Here is a 23,623-nt window from a genome sequence, read left to right as displayed (position 1 = left end):
TTTCAAGATTTAGTGTGTGTTAAGTTGCTTCAGATATTTCAGGTCCATTTTGTTCCTCCTGGTAGCTGCCAGTTTTGGTAATTTTTTTCAAGTTTCTTCTAGTCTCTATTAAATTGCTTCAGACTGATGCCAGTTTTGGTAATTTTCTAGCATAAACAATCATGTGCTAATGGATGATGTACATCAGCACAATTAAGTTCCAGGTAATTAGGACATACATTTGTGAAATGTTTGTTCAGTTGCTTCAGGTAGTTTATTTCCCAGCACAGACATGTGCTTATGGATAATGTACATGAGCACAAGTAAGTTCTAGGTAATAAAGACAGACACTTGTATCATGATTGTTCAGTTGCTTCAGGTAGTTTATTTCCCAGCACAGACATGTTCTTATGGATAATGTACATGAGCACAAGTAAGTTCTAGGTAATAAAGACAGAGATTTGTGTCATGATTGTTCAGTTGCTTCAGGCAGTTTATTTCCCAGCACAGACATGTGCTTATGGATAATGTACATGAGCACAAGTAAGTTATAGGTAATAAAGACAGACATTTGTGTCATGATTGTTCAGTTGCTTAAGGTAGTTTATTTCCCAGCACAGACATGTGCTTATGGATAATGTACATGAGCACAAGTAAGTTCTAGGTAATAAAGACAGACATTTGTGTCATGATTGTTCAGTTGCTTCAGGTAGTTTATTTCCCAGCACAGACATGTGCTTATGGATAATGTACATGAGCACAAGTAAGTTCTAGGTAATAAAGACAGACATTTGTGTCATGATTGTTCAGATGCTTCAGGTAGTTTATTTCCCAGCACAGACATGTGGTTATGGATAATGTTCATGAGCACAAGTAAGTTCTAGGTAATAAAGACAGACATTTGTGTCATGATTGTTCAGTTGCTTCAGGCAGTTTATTTCCCAGCACAGACATGTGCTTATGGATAATGTACATGAGCACAAGTAAGTTCTAGGTAATAAAGACAGACATTTGTGTCATGATTGTTCAGTTGCTTCAGGAGTTTATTTCCCAGCACAGCATGTGCTTATGGATAATGTACATGAGCAAAGTAAGTTCTAGGTAATAAAGACAGACATTTGTGTCATGATTGTTCAGATGCTCAGGTAGTTTATTTCCCAGCACAGGCATGTGCTTATGGATAATGTACATGAGCAGAAGTAAGTTCTAGGTAATAAAGACAGACATTTGTGTCATGATTGTTCAGTTGCTTCAGGTAGTTTATTTCCCAGCACAGACATGTGCTTATGGATAATGTACATGAGCACAAGTAAGTTCTAGGTAATAAAGACAGACATTTGTGTCATGATTGTTCAGATGCTTCAGGTAGTTTGTTTCCCAGCACAGACATGTGCTTATGGATAATGTACATGAGCACAAGTAAGTTCTAGGTAATAAAGACAGACATTTGTGTCATGATTGTTCAGATGCTTCAGGTAGTTTGTTTCCCAGCACAGGCATGTGCTTATGGATAATGTACATGAGCACAAGTAAGTTCTAGGTAATAAAGACAGACATTTGTGTCATGATTGTTCAGTTGCTTCAGGTAGTTTATTTCCCAGCACAGACATGTGCTTATGGATAATGTACATGAGCACAAGTAAGTTATAGGTAATAAAGACAGACATTTGTGTCATGATTGTTCAGATCCTTCAGGTAGTTTATTTCCCAGCACAGGCATGTGCTTATGGATAATGTACATGAGCACAAGTAAGTTCTAGGTAATAAAGACAGACATTTGTGCATGATTGTTCAGATGCGTCAGGTAGTTTATTTCCCAGCACAGACATGTGCTTATGGATAATGTACATGAGCACAAGTAAGTTCTAGGTAATAAAGACAGACATTTGTGTCATGATTGTTCAGATGCTTCAGGTAGTTTATTTCCCAGCACAGGCATGTGCTTATGGATAATGTACATGAGCAGAAGTAAGTTCTAGGTAATAAAGACAGACATTTGTGTCATGATTGTTCAGTTGCTTCAGGTAGTTTATTTCCCAGCACAGACATGTGCTTATGGATAATGTACATGAGCACAAGTAAGTTCTAGGTAATAAAGACAGACATTTGTGTCATGATTGTTCAGATGCTTCAGGTAGTTTATTTCCCAGCACAGACATGTGCTTATGGATAATGTACATGAGCACAAGTAAGTTCTAGGTAATAAAGACAGACATTTGTGTCATGATTGTTCAGATGCTTCAGGTAGTTTATTTCCCAGCACAGGCATGTGCTTATGGATAATGTACATGAGCACAAGTAAGTTCTAGGTAATAAAGACAGACATTTGTGTCATGATTGTTCAGTTGCTTCAGGTAGTTTATTTCCCAGCACAGACATGTGCTTATGGATAATGTACATGAGCACAAATAAGTTCTAGGTAATAAAGACAGACATTTGTGCATGATTGTTCAGATGCGTCAGGTAGTTTATTTCCCAGCACAGACATGTGCTAATAGATAATGTACATCAGCACAAATAAGTTCCAGGTAATATAGATAGACATTTTGCAAGATTTAGTGCCTGTTTAGTTACTTCAGATATTTTCTAGTCCTTTGTGTTCCTTGAGATGGCTGAAAATTAGTTTTTATTTCCCAGCAGAAACATGTGCTAATGGATGATGTACATCAGGACAAATAAGTTCCAGGTAATAAAGACATACATTTGTGTCATGTTTGTTCTGTTGCCTCAGGCAGCTTATTTCCCAGCACAGACATGTGCTAATAAATAATTAACATCAGCACAAGTAAGTTCTAGGTGATAAAGAAACTTCAATCTGGTAATTGTTTCAGATTGTTTAGGTATCTGTTAAGTTGCTTCAGATTTCCCAACAGACATATGTTGATGAATTATGAACGTCAGCGTAAGTTAGTTCTTGGTCGTAAAGACACCTATGTCAAGACTGCCTGTTAAGCTCATTCAGATGTTTCAGGTCTCTTTTAAGTTTCGTCAGATAGGTGCCATCTTTGGTTATCTCCCAGCACAGACACGTGCTAATAAATGATGAACATGGTTTTCCTTTTAGACTGAAATCTTCCATGTTTTTTTTTCCAAATAATTGGTAAAGTTGTAAAGATTAGAAGCTGAGATTACTATTAGTGTTGATCTTGATAATTTTGAAAATAATTATTTGTGTTTTAAAGTTTAAACAATTTTTTTTCCATCTATTATGATTGAAAAAGAAAGTGTGAAAAATTAAATGCAAAATAGTTTTCGTCTTAAATATTAGAATATTTTCCATAAATATTTCATTAAAAATCATGAGAGAAATACCTTTGTGTTGCTTTAACATGATTCTGTTAGATAGTTGTGGATGTGATTTGATTTTAGATTGGATTTTACAGAATTTTTATAGGAAACATATTTGAATTTTACTTGTTGAGACATTCTACTCCAGTATCTCGTTAATTATTGTAATTATCTACAAGAGTAAAGCTTCTTGATGATCTTTTTACTCATTATCAGTTTAATTCACATTAATTAATGGATGACACTTAAGTAATTAAGTGGTTGAGTATATGTTTTTCTCACCTTTTTGGAATAAACAATATGTTGGACAATTAATGAGTTAATATTGAAAATCTAAAATTTGTTTGAAAATATATAATTATATTGAATTTTAAAGGCAATAGATGTGTGTGTTATTTTTTTTTAAAATAGAGAAAACATTGATGTAAAAAAGAAATAATTTTGAAGGTAAAATTGTTTTGTTTTAGATTTGTGATGGTTATTTGTGAAAAAAAATAGTGTCTTTTGTTGAATTTTAATTCTAAAAAGATACCAGGGTAAAATTATTATAAGTGTAAACCAAATTATTGTTGTAATTTTACTTACTGAAAATTGATTTTGAGGTAAAAAAAAAAAAATCAAATAATATTCCCTCTAGAAGCTACTGGCAGAATTTTGAAATATTTTCACAGAAATTCCTCATGTCATCTTAATCAGTTTAAAAGCATGGCTGTCAGGGGACAGGACTAGTTTTCTTTATATGGCTGTATGGAAAACTTCTTCTTTGGATGTTCTGAAATATTTTCATACAAACATTCCTTAGGTGACATTCTACCACAGATTCTTCTGGTTTCAAAATAATGTGACTGAAATGGCCCTTGGATGACACTGTACCATATTCCTTCAAGTTGTTTTATTAGTTCACCTGAACCAGTGGTTCAGGGTGAGCTATTAATATGAGGTGGATGGTCCGGCATCTGTCGTCCATCGTTCGTCGTCCATCGTCCACATTTTTACTTAAACATCTTCTCCTCTGAAACTACTGGTCAGAATAACACCAAATTTGGTCTGTAGCATCCTGGTTAGGTCCTCTATCAAGTTTGTTCAAATGGGGGCACTTGGCCCCTTCTAGGAGCCACTAGAACTAAAAATAGAAATACCTTTAAAAGACTTACTCATGAACCACGAAATGGATCTTCATCAAATTTGATCTATAGTATCATTATAAGGTCCTCTCCCAAATTTGTTCAAATGAGGGTACTTGGCCCCTTCTAAGGGCCGCTGGAGCCAAAATTAGAAATACCTTTAAACGATTTCTTCTCATGAACTGGTGGAAGGATCTTCTTCAAAGTTTGTTTGTGGCATTATTATTTGGTCCTTTCCCAATTTTGTTCAAATGGGGTCACTTGGCCCCTTTTAGGGGCCACTATAACTGAAACATAGAAATGCCTTTAAATGACTTCTTTTTGATGGATCTTCATCAAACTTGGTCTGTAGCATCATTAGAAGGTCCTCTCCCAAATTTATACAAATGGGGGCAGTCGGTCCTTTTCAGGGGCCACTAGAACTAAAAATAGAATTGCCTTTAAACAACTTCTAATGAATAGCTAGATGGATTTTCATCAGATTTGGTATGTAGGATCATTATAAGATTCTCTCTCAAATTTGTTCAGATGGGGGCAGTTGGCCCTTTTTAGGGGTTGCTAGAGCTAAAAGTAAAAACACCCTTTAATGACTACTTATCATGAATCACTCAATGGATCTTCATCAGACCTGGTCTGTAGCATTAATATAAGGTCCTCTCATAAATTTGTTCAGTTTGGGGTGTTTGGCCCCTTAAAGGGTCAGATGGTTAGGTCCTCTTCAGGTGAGCGACTTGAGTCCATTTGAGCCTCTTGTTTTTTCTTGTGTTTCTTGATAATGTTTTGTAGTATCCATACTCCCACATCCCTGCTCTGGCTTAACCCTCCCCATTCCCTAGTCCCAACACCCCAAAATAAAGTTTACTTTGTCTTGCATCGTCAAAAAGTAACATGTGACTGTACATTGATGGAAGAAGGAGCACAACATCTAGTTTTTGAGCTACATCAATGCTGTACAGTCATGTTTTTATACAGATGTAACATATAGCTGTAAAACATTGGCATCAAACATTTGGAGAATAAATTTGAGTACATTAATATATGTTACTTTTATGGAGAGTTAGTAATAGAATGTTAAACAGGAAAGAGTGTTTGTCAGACATAGGAAATTTCATCTTCATTTCAAAGCGATAATACCATGTTAATACAGCTCCGTTACCTTTTAACAATGTTTAGGCCCACCTTCCACCATATTGTGGGGTTTCATGTATGCACATTATTTGATAGACTAAGGTCTGTATTGTCAAGGACTGTACTTTAAAGGTCTGTATTTTTCAAAGTCTGTATTGTCAATGAAGGTACTACTAAAGCTATTTCAGACATTCCTGGTGCAAAATGTCAGGTGAAATTCTGAAAGAGATTATATCCAGCCAGGTGAGGATATCATATTGTCGTAAGTTTGATTTAAAGTGATATTGTAATAGAATTGTCAAAAAAAAGCATGTGTGTCTACAATGCGGTTATGTGTGTCCATGTGTTGAAAATGCAAGTTAATATTACATGATATATGAAAGGATTTTAACTGTTTGCAATAAAATGCTTTCTTACAGATTGTCTTGCCTTGAGTAATCCACCAGATGGAACAGTAAGTGTGACAGGAACTGTATACCTTGAGACAGCAACATATGCTTGTAATACCGGCTATGAGCAGACTGGAGGAAATTTAACACGTACATGTGGGACTGATGGCTCATGGGATGGTACTGAACTTGAATGCACTATTGAAGGTTGGTTTTTACCTCTGTACTTACTTGGACTTTCATGTACTTTTTATGGCGGGAATAATTTTGTTGGGTATTGTACAGAACAGCCTCTGAAAATCTGTAGACATTCTAAATTTTCTTGCAGATTGTGGTTCCCTATTGTTACCAGCTGGAGGGACTGTGAATTACACAGATTCTACATATCTGGAGACTGCAACATACTCATGTAATACAGGGTACCAGCAAACAGGAGGGAATATATCCCGTACCTGTCAGGCAGGAGGAGCATGGGATGGAACAGAAATTGTATGCCAAATTTATAGTAAGTTTGTTGATTTTTAGCTGGACTAGAATAGGTAGAGCTCTTGCACTCATTCTTTTGTGTCCCCTTCCCTATTTGGTTAAGTTTTTTATGTAAGTTGGTATCTTAGTATCCACTAACACAGATGGGCTGACACTTCATACACTTGTTTACTATGATAATCTGACAATCAGGGCACATGTTTAATAACTTGTTTGCATTTTTACAAAGGTATGTCCTTTTCTCTTCATAGCAGTATTTGGTTAAGTTGTATAAGTAAGCTATTATGTTAGTGTCCAGTGATAGGAGTGGATTGAAATTTCACACACAAGTTTGTTCACATTGATAATTTGACATGCATTGCACAGGTTTCACAATTCTAGTTTGAATTTTAACAAAGAATGATATGCCTTTTTTTGTCATAGCAGTTTTTGGTTAAAATGTTTTAGTAATTAGCTTTTTTATTATATACCTATATAAATTCTGTAAAAAATCTGCTTGTATTTCACAATTAAATATGAACAGAAAGACAAAAATTCCGTATTCTACTTTTGAATTCCGTATTGTACCTTCCGTATTGTATGCTGCCAGACTATTTTCATTAATATGCATTACCCGACACATTTCTATAAAAAGCGCACATAAAAACTTCACTATGTTCCATTTAATATCAATAAACATTGAAGATTTCGTTCAAGAACAAAACAAGAATCAAAATGGTAAAGGTATATAATAAAAGGGTCATTATAACAGTAGCTAGATCTGGGACTTTGTATTCGGCTCTTGTGGATTTTGCATGGTTGGATCACACTCGGCACTTGCGCGCCTCATGAGATCCGATCTGGCAAAATCCACTCGAGCTGAATACTGCATCCCAGATCAAGCTACTGTTATAATAACCCTATTATATCGGTATCCAGTCATGGAAATAGATTGAAATTTCACAAACTTGTTCACTGTGATGATCTAACATGCAGTGCACAGTCCTCATAAAACTGCTTTTCTTTTTCTCAAAGATATGCTGATTTTACAACTTTGTAATTTTTTTTGTGTATTCTGTTGTCTAATTAAGCCTCATAAGAGGGAAAAGTTCATAATTCAAAATTTTTGCCCCTTTTGTACTCGTTATGAGTATGTTTTTATTATTTTAACTTTTAGAAGTGACAATGCTTTTGAATAGTCAAGCATTGCTGTCTTCGAACAGCTCCTGTACAGTTGTAGTAACATATTATGAAAGTGCAGCTTTTAGTTACTCCCCTATATTTGCTTACCTCCATATCTGTTTACACTTCATTTTTGCTTTCCTCAGTATCTACTTACCCATTATGTTTACCTGCTCTCATTATTAACTTACCCTCTTTATCTGCTTACCCTTCATGTCTACCTACTCTCCATATCTGCTTACTCTTCACATCTATAAACTCACTACATCTGCTTACCTTCATATTTGCTTACCCTTCATATCTTTCTGCTCCCCATCTGCTTACCCTTCATGTCTGCTTGCTCTCCATATCAGCTTAGTCTTCATGTCTACCTATTCTACATATCTTCTTACCTTCATGCTTAACCTACGTGTCTACCTACTTTTCTTATCAGCTTACCCTTCATGTCTACCAGCTCTCCATATCTGCTTTCTCTTCATGTCTGCCTACCTTCTACATCTGCTTTCTCTTCTTGTCTGCCTGCCTTCTGCATCTGCTTTCTCTTCTTGTCTGCCTGCCTTCTGCATCTGCTTTCTCTTCATGTCTGCCTGCCTTCTACATCTGCTTTCTCTTCATGTCTGCCTACCTTCTACATCTGCTTTCTCTTCATGTCTGCCTGCCTTCTACATCTGCTTTCTCTTCATGTCTGCCTACCTTCTACATATTCTTACCATCATATCTGCTTACCTTCATATCTGTTTACCATTCCTATCTACATACTTTACATATCTGCTTACCTTCATATCTTTTTACCCCTTTTATGTCTACATACTCTCCATATCTGCTTAACCTTCATGTCTACCTGCTCTCCATTGCCTGCATGCATGTATCTTAGGAAGTATTTTACCTGGGGTCATAAGAATGTTGTTCAACATGTAAAGTTGTACATATGGGATATTATTTAAGATTTACAATACTATCCTCTCCCCCTTCCAATGTGATTGACTCAACTTTGAAATCCACAAAAATTAGTTCCCCACAAATGTTAATGATTTGACAGTACCTAAGATTATTACTCCTGTTGTGGTTTCAGTGATAGCTAGTAATGTTGATAACAGTATGATTGACTGAAAATCTTTGTTAAATTACAGCCTGTACAAATCTAACTGATCCAACTGATGGAAATGTGACAGTAACTGGTAACAGCTACGGAGATACTGGCACTTACAGTTGTGATCCTGGGTATGATTTGAATGGAAGCAGTGTGTTGACATGTGGAACAGGAACTTGGGACAATGCTGAACCTAACTGTACCAAAAAGGGTAGGTGATGTGTGTGCAATACTAAAAATCTGTAAGTGTATTCCCGTCACAAAGGTCAGTCTTTTTCTGATCATAGTGCAGTTACTATATACATATGCAGAATAGAAAGTTTTGAAAAATGTAGCTTAATATTTTTGTACATTTACTAAAATTGCAAATTTTGTTTTGTGGAGTTTCAACAACACAGTTTATGATTATAATTAAGAAAAAGTATATAGCAAAAGAGTTGTAATAATAATTTAACATAACAAAATTATTAGTCCCCTACTGGTTGAAAACCAGTTTCGGGACTAATGGAATGCGCTGTAATAATAATTTGACATAACAAAATTATAAGTCCCCTACTGGTTGAAAACCAGTTTCGGGACTAATGGAATGCGCTTTTCCATCCGTCATTCTGTCATTCCTTCCGTCTTTCTGTCTGTCCACAATTTCGTGTCCGGTCCATAACTCTGTCATCAATGAAGGGATTTTAATATTACTTGGCACAAATATTCCCCATGATGAGACAACTTGTCCTGTGGAAATCCCGGACCCCTGGCTCAAAGGTCAAGGTCACAATTGGAGGTCAAAGGTCAACAGGGCTTTTTTCCTGTCCAGACCATAACTCTACCATCCATGAAGGGATTTTAATATTACCTGGCACAAATGTTCCCCATGATGAGACGACATGTCATGCGCAAAACCCGGACCCCTAGCTCAAAGGTCAAGGTCACAATTGGAGGTCAAAGGTCAGTAAGTTTTTTTTTCCTGTCCGGTCCAGAACTCTGTCATTCATCAAGGGATTTTAATATAACTTGGCATAAATGTTCCTCATGATGAGAGGACATGTCATGTACAACACCCAGAACCCTAGCTCAAAGGTCAAGGTCACAGTTGGAGATCAAAGGTCAATGTGACATTTTTCCTGTCCGGTGTATAACTTTGTCATGCAAAACAGGATTTGAGTATTACTTAGCACAAGTGTTCACCACGGAGTAGGGCTGGGTACCGCCTTGAAAAAAATACCGCGGTATACCACGGTTTTTTCCTAATTACCGCGGTATATACCACGGTATACCGCCATATTTATCGTAAGACTTACAGCTATGCCTATGGTAGTGGTCATAAAAATATTGAAAAACTATCAGAAAGACTTAATTTATTATGAGCAACAACGAAGACTAGTTACTTGATTAGAATTAAAGAAAAAAATACACTGGAATATTAACTTGACTAATGACTAGTTAGATTAATGACCCTTAGTATTTTTTATCAGCGTGTATTCATCGGAAGACGCCATATTGTCTCTAGGGAAGCACTGGGTCACATGTATATAGGTCCCGCTTGTTTGAAGTTCTTTTCGTGCACCCGTTTGATAATCCAGTAACGTTTACAAATAGTATGAAGGCTTCATCAAATCGTATTCAAACAAAAAATAATAAATTTCGACTCAACATTTTCCAAGCTATTTATTTCTTTTTAATACATGCAAATACATACCGGGATATTTTAAACTATCATTTAAACAAGAAGTCTGGACTCGCCGAATTTACCAGACTCAAAGTAAAAACAAGTGCGCCCATGACGTCATCCATCTATACGGAATAATCTGGAGGTTTTCAAAGGGTTTTGATTGGGGATCACACCGTCGATCATACATGTTCAATTGCACCATTGGGTGGTTATTTTTGGAAACTAATAATAGTAGCGTGAGAATTCCAGAGATATAAATCGGAAAATCATGCATGGTGTTAATTGCTGTTACGGAAGGCTACATAGACAATGTAAAGAAGATGGTACCACGGTTACCGGTATACCGGTAATACTGCGCACCTCTAAGACGGAGTGTCTTGCGCAAGAACCTGGTCGAAGGTCAAGGTCACACATAGAGGCCAAAGGTCAGATACAAGAATGACTCTGTCTGGAACATTTCTTCTTAATTCATAGAGAGATTTTGATGTAACTTGGCATAAATGTTCACCACCATGAAACGGATTGTTGTTTGCAAGAACCAGGTCCCTAGGTCTAAGGTCAAGGTCACACTTAGAGGTCAAATGCTAAATTCAAGAATGACTTTGTCCGGAGCATTTCTTCTTCATGCATAGAGGGATTTTGATGTAGCTAGGCACAATTGTACACCATCATGAGACAAAGTGTCATGCGCAGATCCCTTCTTTAGAATTACTTCCCTTTGTTATTACTATAAATAGCTTACATTGTAACTTTTTCATTACTAGTCATAGGGAAAAATCGAGACCACTTTTCTGTGGTACAACATGCATTTTACATCCAATTTTGAGGTGTACTTTGACCTATCTCTACCTCAGGTAAGGATTTTTGTGTGGACTTAGAATTTTTTTGGATTTTTTTTTTTAAGATTAACTTCCCTTAGTTGTTAAAATAAATAACTTATATTGTAACTTTTTTATAATTGACCATAGGAAAAAACCAAGACCACTTTTCTGTGGTACAACATAGATGTTACTTTCAAATTTTTAGGTGTATTTTAAGGTATCTCTGCCTGCTAAGGAGTTTTTTTGTGGATTCAGAAAAACAAAAGAATTACAATAATTACCACACAACAGCAGAATTAAAATTCCATTTGTAAATACAGGTGCTAGTGTAAAGAAATTTGCTATGACGGGCGTATTTTGTGATATTCTGGCACTCTCTTTTTTTTTTCTTTTCTTTTTTTCTTCTTTTTTTTACTATATATATATATTTTTAGCTCGACTATTCATAGAACAGTAGAGCTATTGGACTCGCCCATGCGTCGGCGTCCGCATCCGCGTCCGCGTCCCGATTTGGTTAAGTTTTTGTATGTAAGCTGGTATCTGAGCAACTACTTGTGGGAATGCATTGAAACTTCACACACTTATTCACTGTGATAAACTGACTTACACTGCACAGGTTCCATAACTCTATTTTGCTTTTTACAAAATTATGCCCCTTTTTTGACTTAGAAATTTTTGGTTAAGGTTTTGTATGTAAGCTGGTATCTCAGTAACAACTTGTGGGAATGGATTGAAATTTCACACACTTATTTACTGTGATAAACTGACATACATTGCACAGGTTCCATAACTCTGTTTTGTTTTTTTACAAAATTATGCCCCTTTTTCGACATAGAATTTTTTGGTTAAGGTTTTGTATGTAAGCTGGTATCTCAGTACTCACTAATGGGAAAGGATTGAAACTTCACACACTTGTTCACTGTCATGATATGACATGCATTGCAAAGGGTCAATAACTCAACTTTGCATTTTACAAAATTATGCCCCTTTTTTAAACTTAGGAGTTTTTGCTTAAATTCTTATATGTAAGCTGGTATCTCAGTACCCACTAATGGGAATGGATTGAAACTTCACACACTTGTCCACTGTCATGAGCTGATAAGCACTATGCAGGTTCCATAACCCTATTTTGCTTTTTTTTAAAATTATGCCCCTTTTTCGACTTTCGTATTCATTTAATCGACAAGGCTGTTGAATAGTCGAGCGTTGCTGTCCTCCGACAGCTCTTGTTTACTTATATGATACCTTTTTGATAATTGGCCAAGAAATGCTAATAGTATATGAAAACAACTATAGGTTTTTATTCATACAAATTTTAATCCAAGTGTTTTGTTATAACATATTGTATATATAGTACAATATTGTTTATACATTATTGACAGATATCAGTTCATTATGTTATACTGCAGTAGAGAAAATTAGTTGCCTTCCAGTAGGGGACTTTGTATTGCATGGCAATACTTCATTCACTTGTTCATACTGAGCTACAAGTTGATCAGTGTGATGTCAAAGTTAGGATGTATCGTTAAAGATAAACAGGACTTGTTATATTAGAAAACACATTATTATGCAGTACCCTTGTAAAATTTTACCATAGAATGTATCAGGGCTCCGGAAATTTTGATAACTCAATCGGTCCGAAACGAAAATCCTGACATCGGCGCTACCCCACCCACCGCATTCCCAGTATTACATATTTTGTAAAACGTGATAGGGTAAAGAAATAAGCATGTCATGCATTAAAACTGAGTTACTAGTCACCGCGCGTTACCATACAATGAAGACAGTTATTCAGTGTTATGTGTGATCGTTACTTTGTTTAAATTTCGATGTTTTTCCGAGATAATACGAGGCATTGACACCGTGTGCGTAACTAGTCTAAAAGCCAATGTACGTGACTTCGATACCGTATACACGGCAGATACTTTGTGATGTTTCCTCATTCTTTGACGGAATTCTATAAAATACAATGCGTCAAAGTGAGTTACACGACACATATTCTCTGCTAAACAGCCTCAGTATTTAAAGAATACTCTGCCGCGGACCGAATGTGTACGTTATTTGAACGCTGAGATCAAATTTCCCGCATGTATAGTACCAAAACGTCACGCGGGTTGGCCAGGGATATTTCATTTCACTTACGTTGTACTTCAGTAAGCAACTACATTTTGATAAAGTTATATGTTCTCTTCTGATGTAAACAAAATTTCATTTTGAAACGTTTTTTAAAAGACCGATTTGATAAACAGTGCCACTCCGGTTGTCTTTATCATTCGTGGTTGCACGTCCATTTTTTTCTTTTTTGTACAGTCGGGTTGCAAAGACGATTTTCTGCTTTTGTTTCAACTGGCACGGGTGGTAAACGCGCAATCCAATTCCCACTGGGAATACGCTAAAAATGGGTTGCGCGACTTCCGGTGCTGGTGTTGTGCATCAATATATACAAAATCGAGGTAGGTGGGTTTTTGTTTTTGTAAATAATGACACATTTACGAGTGCTTTCGAAAAAAAGCAAAATGCTATTCGACACAAAAATGAATAAAGATCATATGTGTGAAATACCAACTTATTAATTTAAGAATCGGCCCTGTTATCACGAAAACTTTGCTGGCTCGAGCTGTCAAAAAAGCATGGACTCATGAAAAATGCAAATTTTCTAACTCTTGTGCCTTCTTTCTGGAAATGTGACGCTTCTAATGACCAAACGCGTGTAAAACAGTCATGAATATTACATACACTTGAATGAAATGTTGCTTTTGGGGAAAAGATTGGCAAAAAAACATCGGGAAAGGGGTTGCGCCCCGGGAATGGAGTTGCGCATATACATTATATACATTATGATGTATACGAGCAGCTCCATTCCCGGTGCGCAACCCCATTCCCGATGATTTTTTTGTCAATTATGTCACCTTAAGCAGGATTTGAAGCAAATAATTTTGATATTCGTTACTTTATAACAGTTGAGTTATCATAAAAAGCATCAGATGTCCTCAGATTAGGCATATGAGGTCAGAAACTCCCATTTTTGTTGATTTCATACTTTTTTCACGCTTTTTTTGTGATAATAGAGCCGAATCATAAATTACAAACCAGATATTTTACACATATGATGTATTATCATATTTGTGTCGAATAGCATTTTGCTTTTTTCGATAAAATTTATTCTTGTCTCATACTAAGCAAAATCATAACTTCACATACCTCAATTTCGTCTTTTTTTACGCGCAACACCAGCACCGGACGTTGCGCAACCCATTTTAAGCGTATTCCCGGCGGGAATTGGATTGCGCGTTTACCACCCGTGACAGGAGCCCCAACAAATGAATCATGTAATTTTTTCAAATCAAGTAATTATAAAAATTATTTTCATCGGTTTTCCGTGTGATGTCTCATTAAATCAAAGACCTATAATGTACAATTATAGCTCTTTGATTAAAATTAAATTCCTTTAAATGCAGCGACCATTTGTTTGTTACCGTGATCAAACATAGCCTTTTGATATAAAGCATCCGTCGGATTCTAAATAAAAGAAGTGGATCCCCGTCGAAATGATTTGGATCCAGTCAGAAACGTTAGGAAACCAGTCAGAAATGTTTAATACACCGCAGTCGGCTGTCTGCAAACATTAAAGGATGTGCCGCGCGAGCACTGATTGCGTCACGCGCTAATTACGGACCGATGATCAAAGTGACAATCAGACCGATTGACACGTTTATTGATTATCTGAAGGTGCGACCAACAATTTCCTTCTTGGCAGGTGATCGTGTATTGAGATATCAGACCGAAATTTATACTTTTCTCCATTTTTACAGGACCGATTTTTTTCGTTTTTTCACTTCACGAATCGGTCTGAAAAGTCAAAAATCGGTCCAAAACCGACAAACCGGCAAATTTCCGAAGCCCTGGAATGTATAACCTCTGAGTCATGTTTAAATTAATTGAAATATGCTTCTTTTATATATCATCAGGATCTTTCTGAAATAGATGTTTTTTATAACGATTGTAATGCATAATAAAATGCTTTCTTACAGATTGTCTTGCCTTGAGTAATCCACCAGATGGAACAGTAAGTGTGACAGGAACTGTATACCTTGAGACAGCAACATATGTTTGTAATACTGGCTATGAGCAGACTGGAGGAAATTTAACACGTACATGTGGGACTGATGGCTCATGGGATGGTGCTGAACTTGTATGCACTATTGAAGGTTTGTTTTTACAAATTGAACACATATCTATCTAGAAGCAGTAGTATCTTAAAAGCCAATCATATATCAGTAGGTGGGCCTCTATAGTCAATCGTATACCAGTAGGCGTGGCTTCTATAGTCAGTCATATAACAGTAGGTGTGGCCACTGTAGCCAGTTATAGACCAGTAGTTATGGCCTCTATAGTCAGTCATGTACCAGTAGGTGTGGCCTCTGTAGACCAGTAGTTATGGCCTCTATAGTCAAATCATATACCAGTAGGTGTGGCAGTAGGTGTCAGTCATATACCAGTAGGTGTGGCCTCTGTAGACCAGTAGTTATGGCCTCTATAGTCAAATCATATACCAGTAGGTGTGGCCTCTGTAGCCAATTATAGACCAGTAGTTGTGGCCTCTATAGTCAAATCATATACCAGTAGGTGTGGCCTCTGTAGCCAATTATAGACCAGTAGTTGTGGCCTCTGTAGTCAATCATATAACAGTAGGTGTGGTCTCTGTAGCCAATTATAGACCAGTAGTTATGGCCTCTATAGTCAAATCATATAACAGTAGGTGTGGCCGCTGTAGCCAATTATAGACCAGTAGTTATGGCCTCTATAGTCAAATCATATAACAGTAGGTGTGGCCTCTGTAGCCAATTATAGACTGGTAGTTATGGCCTCTATAGTCAAATCATATACCAGTAGGTGTGGCCTCTGAAGCCAGTTATAGACCAGTAGTTGTGGCCTCTATAATGGTGTGACCTCTATAGTCAGTCATATACAGAGCAGACACAGGGTCTTGAGATCGAACCCCCACTCCTCCAGCTAGTCTACTAATATTGGGATAAGAATCCCATGTATGGGTGCTTTGCACCCCGCTGACTAAAGAACCATGGAAGCTATGAACACTGGAGCATCTTCTGTATCTTGCACTAGTCTCCTACTAACATTACTGACATAAGATAAGCTGAATTTACAAGTTATAAAATAATTAAGAAATAATAAACCTGTTCCTATATTTTATCAGTTAATAAATATGGGCAGGAGTTAGGATGCATAATAATTAAATCACAAGTGCGTAGCACGAGTGATTTAATTATTTGCATCTGAATGACTTATTATTTCAGATTTATTATTTCGATTCTAACAACGCAAATAATTTTATGTACTGTATTTTACAGTACTATATTTTCAGCATAATAAGTCATTCCGGTCATATGCTGTTACAATTTACCCCATGGTTAGAAAGTGTTGCATAGCCAATGGAACGTATAGATGTTTGTTTCTTTAACTAGTAATCTAACAGCTCCCAAACTATTTATGAACAGAATCATCAGATTAGGTCAGTTGACCCTGTTTTATGAGTTACGAGCTTAACTTTTGTATGACGTCGCATCATTATGACGTCAAACTTTATGTCATACATTTATGACTTCACGGCTGAATCTTAATTGAGTTAATTTAATTCGCTTGTAGAGGTCAAAATGTGTTTTAAGACCCTACACATAAGTCAGTATGACTTTCTATCATAATTATATTTTTGAACTGTTGTTTTCAACCATTTGACCCTGGAATAATTCATATGTAATGGAACAGAAGTAGAATCTCTTACGTTACAATCAATGAGGGCAAAATGTATCAGCCAATTTTATTTTATCGAAGATTCATATATAGGCTGTTTGCGAGTTGTGTTAGAATTAGAATAGTTACACGACTGTTTATATAAAAGCATACCTGGTCCATAGTGTGTCCTATTGAATGGTCTATTGTTCAACACTTAATTTTGCAGGGCTCTTGCCTAAGGTCTGAAAGTTGAGACTTTAAAAATGTTTTATTAAATGACATGAGAAATAAATTTTCACAGATTTGTTCCTCCCAAATTCCTGCTTTAGCTCAGAAAAAATTTGTTTAGTATAGACTGGCCATATTCCACAAACTATAAACTGGCAGTTTCTGTAAGGAGTTGTGTAATAAACTCTTTTTATTGACCTGATGATGTCACATTGAATAAAGAGGATAATATGGAGATTAAGTATGATGTAAACCTTTAATACAAATGAGTGAAATATATTTCTTACAGATTGTGGTTCCCTATCACCACCAGCTGGAGGGACAGTGAATTACACAGCTTCTACATATCTGGAGACTGCAACATACTCGTGTAGTACCGGGTACCAGCAAACAGGAGGGAATACATCCCGTACCTGTCAGGCAGGGGGAGCATGGGATGGAACAGAAATTGTTTGCCAGATTTACAGTAAGTAACAATAAAATCATGGGTATTCTTAAAAACAGCATTACTGAAAAAAGAGTTCAGAAAGTTTCAAGGTACAGTGTAAGTTGTGTTAGCAGGATAGTACCAAGTTGCATTACAAGATAGCACTAAGCTGCATTACAATGTAGCAGTAAGATGCATTACAAGATGCATTACAAGATAGCACTAAGATGCATTACAAGATAGCACTAAGATGCATTACAATGTAGCACTAAGATGCAGTACAAGATAGCACTAAGATGCATTACAAGATAGCACTAAGATGCATTACAAGATAGCACTAAGATGCATTACAAGATAGCACTAAGATGCATTACAAGATAGCACTAAGATGCATTACAAGATAGCACTAAGATGCATTACAATGTAGCACTAAGACGCATTACAATGTAACACTAAGATGCATTACAATGTAACACTAAGACGCATTACAGTGTAACACTAAGACGCATTACAGTGTAACACTAAGACGCATTACAGTGTAGCACTAAGACGCATTACAATGTAGCACTAAGACGCATTACAATGTAGCACTAAGACGCATTACAATGTAGCACTAAGACGCATTACAATGTAGCACTAAGACGCATTACAATGTAGCACTAAGACGCATTACAAGATAGCACTAAGATGCATTACAAGATAACACTAAGATGCATTACAATGTAACACTAAGATGCATTACAATGTAACAATAAGACGCATTACAATGTAACACTAAGAAACATTACAATGTAACACTAAGACGTATTACAATGTTACACTAAGATGCATTACAAGATAGCACTAAGATGCATTACAGTGTAACACTAAGACACATTACAATGTAACACTAAGACACATTACAATGTAACACTAAGATGCATTACAATGTAACACTAAGATGCATTACAGTGTAACACTAAGACACATTACAAGATAGCACTAAGATGCATTACAATGTAGCACTAAGATGCTAACACTAAGATGCATTACAAGATAGCACTAGATAATAGACTAATTTATTCCATTTGTAAGATGTGAAATACATCTGAGATAAAAAAAAAGCTATAGAAATGTTCCAGTTAAATTTATAATATAGTTCCTCAATTTGTACAATTTTGACAAGCAGAAAATGTAATGTTTCTTTAATGTATTACAGCTTGTACAAATCTAACTGACCCTACTGATGGAAATGTAACAGCAACAGGTAACAGCTACGGAGATACTGGCACTTACAGTTGTGATCCAGGATATGATTTGAATGGAAGCAGTTTGTTGACATGTGGGACAGGAACCTGGGACAATGCTGAACCTAACTGTACCATAAAGGGTATGTCACACAGTTTTGTTTTTCATCCCTGACCATCATGTCCCTACGTTTTGCTTAAAAGTTATCAATGTAATTTCTTTGTAATTATGCTGTTCCTTATGTAGATTTCTTTTAAGTTTTATTTTACTTTTGAAAATTATGTTGTTGAAAATAAACAATAAATTAATTATCTGGTAAAATTGTATTGAAAAAATACCAAATATATTTTTCACTGGTATCACAAAACCAAATGGGTAAAAATCAATCAAAAACCATTGAAAAGACATAATTTAATTTGTATACAAAGTCAAAATGTCAGGAACACAATGTCATGATCTTTCTCATTTGCTCATGGCTATTTATATGTTCTGACACGGAATCCAACAAATATCCTTAATGTGCTACAGATTGTGGAACTCTGTCAACAGTACTAACGAATGGAACTGCTTCCCAAAATGGCACCAAATATCTCGATACGACAGTCTACACATGCAATGTGGGATACATGATCTCCAGGGGGACTGTAAATCTTACTGTTACTTGTCAAGCAAACGGTACCTGGGATGGTTCCGTTCCAACATGTGTCCGAACTGGTAAATATTTCATTTATATTATGCAGTGTGCAGTTCTTAACCTTTACCCTGCTGAATTTCTAAAATGGACTGGTCCGTTATTCAATTTGGACAATACCATGTATTATTTGAAGGGGTGTTCACTGAAAATTATCTGACTGAATAGCGAACAGTGCAGACCATGATCAGCCTGCACGGATGTGCAGGCTGATCTTGGTCTGCACTGGTCGCAAAGGCAAAATCACTTGCCACCAGCAGGCTGAAGGTTAAAGGTAGATAAATAGTGCAAGGACAACCAAGTGCTTATGGTGGCTGACTGTGAATCGTGTTTCCTTCACCTCTGTAGGATTGAGTCATGCTCCGGTCTTCAGAAGCTCTTTGTACAAAGCCAAGAAATGGCCAGGGGAACACTCAGCCAGAACCACTGAACAGTTAAGTTTTGATAACATACAAAATCATAATCACACGTACTGGGATTTATGAGAAGTTACCAATAAGAATAGTTTGAACCTTACAAAGCCAAGTGATGGCCAAATTTACACTCATCCAAGAACACTTTACCAACAGTTCAATTCCATTCAAATTTATTCAGGCATAAGATCATGCAACATTGTATATAACATTTACAGTAAAAATACATGCATACAATAATAAAAATAATCAAAATCGGTTAACTTCTTGTACCTGTAACCAAGGTTACAGTTAGCAGTATTTCACTTTTCTGATATATTTATGCCTCCCCCAGGAGACATATTGTTTTTGCCCTGTCCGTCCGTCCGTCCGTCCGTACATCACACTTCATTTCCGAGCAATAACTGGAGAACCATTTGACCTAGAACCTTCAAACTTCATAGGGTTGTAGGGCTGCTGGAGTAGACGACCCCTATTGTTTTTGGGGTCACTCCGTCAAAGGTCAAGGTCACAGGGGCCTGAACATTGAAAACCATTTCTGATCAATAACTAGAGAACCACTTGACCCAGAATGTTGAAACTACATAGGATGATTGGTCATGAAGAGTAGATGACCCCTATTGATTTTGGGGTCACTCCGTCAAAGGTCAAGGTCACAGGGGCCTGAACATGGAAAACCATTTCCGATCAATAACTAGAGAACCACTTGACCCAGAATGTTGAAACTTCATAGGATGATTGGTCATGCAAAGTAGATGACCCCTATCGATTTTGGGCTCACTCTTTGAAAGGTCAAGGTCACAGGGGCCTGAACATTGAAAACCATTTCCGGTCCATAACTTGAGAACCACTTGACCCAGAATGATGAAACTTCATAGGATGATTGGTCATGCAGAGTAGATGACCCCTAACGATTTTAGGGTCACTCTGTTAAAGGTCAAGGCCACAGGGGCCTGAACATGGATAACCAGTTCCGATCAATAACTTGAGAACCTCTCGACCCAGAATGTTGAAACTTCATAGGATGATTGAACATGCAGAGTAGATGACCCCTATTGATTTTGGGGTCAGTCTATTAAAGGTCAAGGTCACAGTGGCCTGTTCATGTAATATCTTTTTTTGGAAATAACTTGAGAACCACTTGACCTACAATGTTAAAACTTAATAGGATGATTGGACATGCAGAGTAGATGACCCCTATTTATTTTTAGGTCACTTGATTAAAGGTCAAGGTCACAGGAGCCTGAACAGTGACTTGAGAACCACTAGGCCAAGAGTGTTGAAATTTAGCGGGATGACTGGACATGCCAAGTAGGTGATCCCTATTGCAGCTAACCATCAGTGTCTCTTTGACTTTCGCTCCTGACCCCTATTGACTTCTTGCCTATAGGACTTTGCATTGGGGGAGACATGCGCTTTTTTACAAAAGCATTTTCTAGTTTAGTTTGCTGACTTCAAACCAAGCTAGCTTATAGCCAGGAAACATCAAACTTGGAACTCTTCCAACATTCAGCTTCTTATCCCTGTAACAAAGGTTGCAGTTAGCTTTGTTTCACATGTTTCTTTATGTATTTGAAGTTATGGAGATCATCAAGTCAGCACATCTTTATAAACAGTTCTCTTCTTCTACTTGTAGCCAAGGTTATGATCAGTAGTTTTTATTCACATTAATTAGTTTATTTCAGATTGTGGAGATCTAACCAAGCCTTCTAATGGCCAGGTGAACACTCAACCCGGAACACTGTACCAAAAGCTAGCTTCTTATACCTGTAACCAAGGTTATGATCTAATTGGTGTCAATGTAAGAGAATGTCAGGCAGATGGAATCTGGGATGGTGCAGAGCCAACTTGCCAAATTATTGGTAGATCATATTGATCTTGTCAGTTTAAGAACCTAAAGAATTTAAAATGGTGTAATGATTTTGCCCTGCTGTTATTTAACGACATGTTCTTTGTACTGCATATGTAATCTTCAGGGTTGAAAAAAAATCTATTTTTTGAAAGTTCATTTTAATTAAAGAAGCAGACTTCAACATTTTGTTGTAGGGCTCTTGTGACATAAAGTTAAAATTTTGGAATACATTTCATGTAACATGTAAGCCCTACTTACAGAGCAGTACCAAAAATATATGCAGTTAGAAGCTAATGCTTAATATCATTATATTCAAACACAGACTGTGGAAATCTGACAAATCCTACCAATGGTTCTGTTGATATGTCATCGGGAACTACTTTTTTCAAAGTGGCCAGTTACACATGTGACACAGGTTATGAGTTGACAGGGAATGCCGATCGTACATGTCAGCTTGATGGAAACTGGAATGGAACAGACCCAACATGTTCCAGAAAAAGTATGTTGACAAATTTCTACCTTTCTATTTTGTTGTAAGGTTTAATCTTGTTGAAGTCGAATGAAGCCGTTTGAAGTAATAGAATTCGATTTTTGGTAAAGTTTTATCTTGTTGACATGCAAGTTAATTGGGAAGCTGCGATTTTGCTCTCTCAGAGGAGACTTGTGTTCTCTGTGACAATTTTACTCTTGTGTTTGAAGTCATTGGTCCTTCAATTCTAGTTCCTTTTTGGTAAATGGAAGCTATTTGTAAGGACAAGTTGGCAGATTCTACTGTCATAAGAGTGACAAGTGCTAACTGTGCTTTAATTATTACTGCATTAATATAAACAGTGTTTACATTATACAACAGCTTTACTGAAATGGTTGCCTAGCATCAGAAATAAATATTGTGAGATCATTTAACCTTTACCCTGATAAATTTCTTAAATGGACTGGTCCATCATCTGATTTGGGCAATACCATTTATTATTCGAAGGGGTGGTCACTAAAATTTACTGACTCAATAGCGAACAGTGCAGACCATGATCAGACTGCACGGATGTGCAGGCTGATCTTGGTCTGCACTGGTCGCAAAGGCAGAATCACTTGCCGCCAGCAGGCTAAAGGTTAATTTCATGAGCACCAGATTTGTTGGTTCTAGTCTAAAATGCTATTTTACAGACATATGAATTTGTGGATTTCAAATTTTGAACTTAAAATAAATGTTTGTTAGGACTTAATTCAGGATTGACTCAACCATGATATCCTTGGAAATAAGTCTCCTAGGAATATTTAGGAATTTACAGTATGTGGTTTATATTAGAAGTAACAATAGAAGTGTTGTGTTTGCAGACTGTGGAAGTTTGTCAGCAGTTCTCGCTAATGGAACAGCTACTCAGTCTGGTACATTGTACGAGGACACGACAATTTACACGTGCGACACAGGATATTATATCAGCCGGGGTGTGGTGAGCAAGACAGTTACCTGTACAGCATCAGGGAGTTGGGATGGGACTATAGTGACATGTATTCCTGTAGGTAAGTGTACACGTGTGTAACATGGGATATTTCTATCAACAAATGTGTTATAATTAAGCCCATTACATGTACAGCAGCATGAAGTTTGGTTCAGACTGAAGCAGCATGTATTGATATAGGTGAGCACACATTTTTAATGCAGAATCCTAAATTTTTTTCCATGTATCTCAAAATGTATTTGACCTTTAGTCAAAAATCGCAAGAGGATTGTTATAGAGCATGTGAAGTTAGGCATCTGGTGTTCTGTTTTGGATTTCACTCAGCCAGACCAGAGTTATGGTCCTTGACTTAGTTAAAAATACACATAAAGTGCATAAAAGTTTCTGGAAATATTTTACCTAGAGTCACAAAATCAGGTACAATGGCAAGAGTGGTGGACACACA

The 23,623-nt window shown here is 36.7% G+C and overlaps 1 protein-coding gene across 1 annotated transcript in view; it reads left to right on the top strand.

The window, feature by feature from the left end:
• LOC123559912 (CUB and sushi domain-containing protein 3-like) overlaps positions 1-23,623 on the top strand; it is a 156,775-nt gene that overhangs the window by 45,750 nt on the left and 87,402 nt on the right. Inside the window, exons 17-26 of the mRNA XM_053516658.1 lie at positions 5,939-6,115; positions 6,237-6,413; positions 8,686-8,856; positions 15,164-15,340; positions 17,401-17,577; positions 18,737-18,907; positions 19,294-19,479; positions 21,555-21,731; positions 22,044-22,220; positions 23,054-23,239. Coding sequence (XP_053372633.1) covers positions 5,939-6,115; positions 6,237-6,413; positions 8,686-8,856; positions 15,164-15,340; positions 17,401-17,577; positions 18,737-18,907; positions 19,294-19,479; positions 21,555-21,731; positions 22,044-22,220; positions 23,054-23,239 — 1,776 coding nt within the window. The remainder of the gene's footprint in view (positions 1-5,938; positions 6,116-6,236; positions 6,414-8,685; positions 8,857-15,163; positions 15,341-17,400; positions 17,578-18,736; positions 18,908-19,293; positions 19,480-21,554; positions 21,732-22,043; positions 22,221-23,053; positions 23,240-23,623) is intronic.

This window comes from Mercenaria mercenaria, chromosome 10, assembly GCF_021730395.1.
Source record: "Mercenaria mercenaria strain notata chromosome 10, MADL_Memer_1, whole genome shotgun sequence".
NCBI classification, from domain to species: domain Eukaryota; kingdom Metazoa; phylum Mollusca; class Bivalvia; order Venerida; family Veneridae; genus Mercenaria; species Mercenaria mercenaria.
This window is presented reverse-complemented; position numbering and strand designations above follow the sequence as displayed.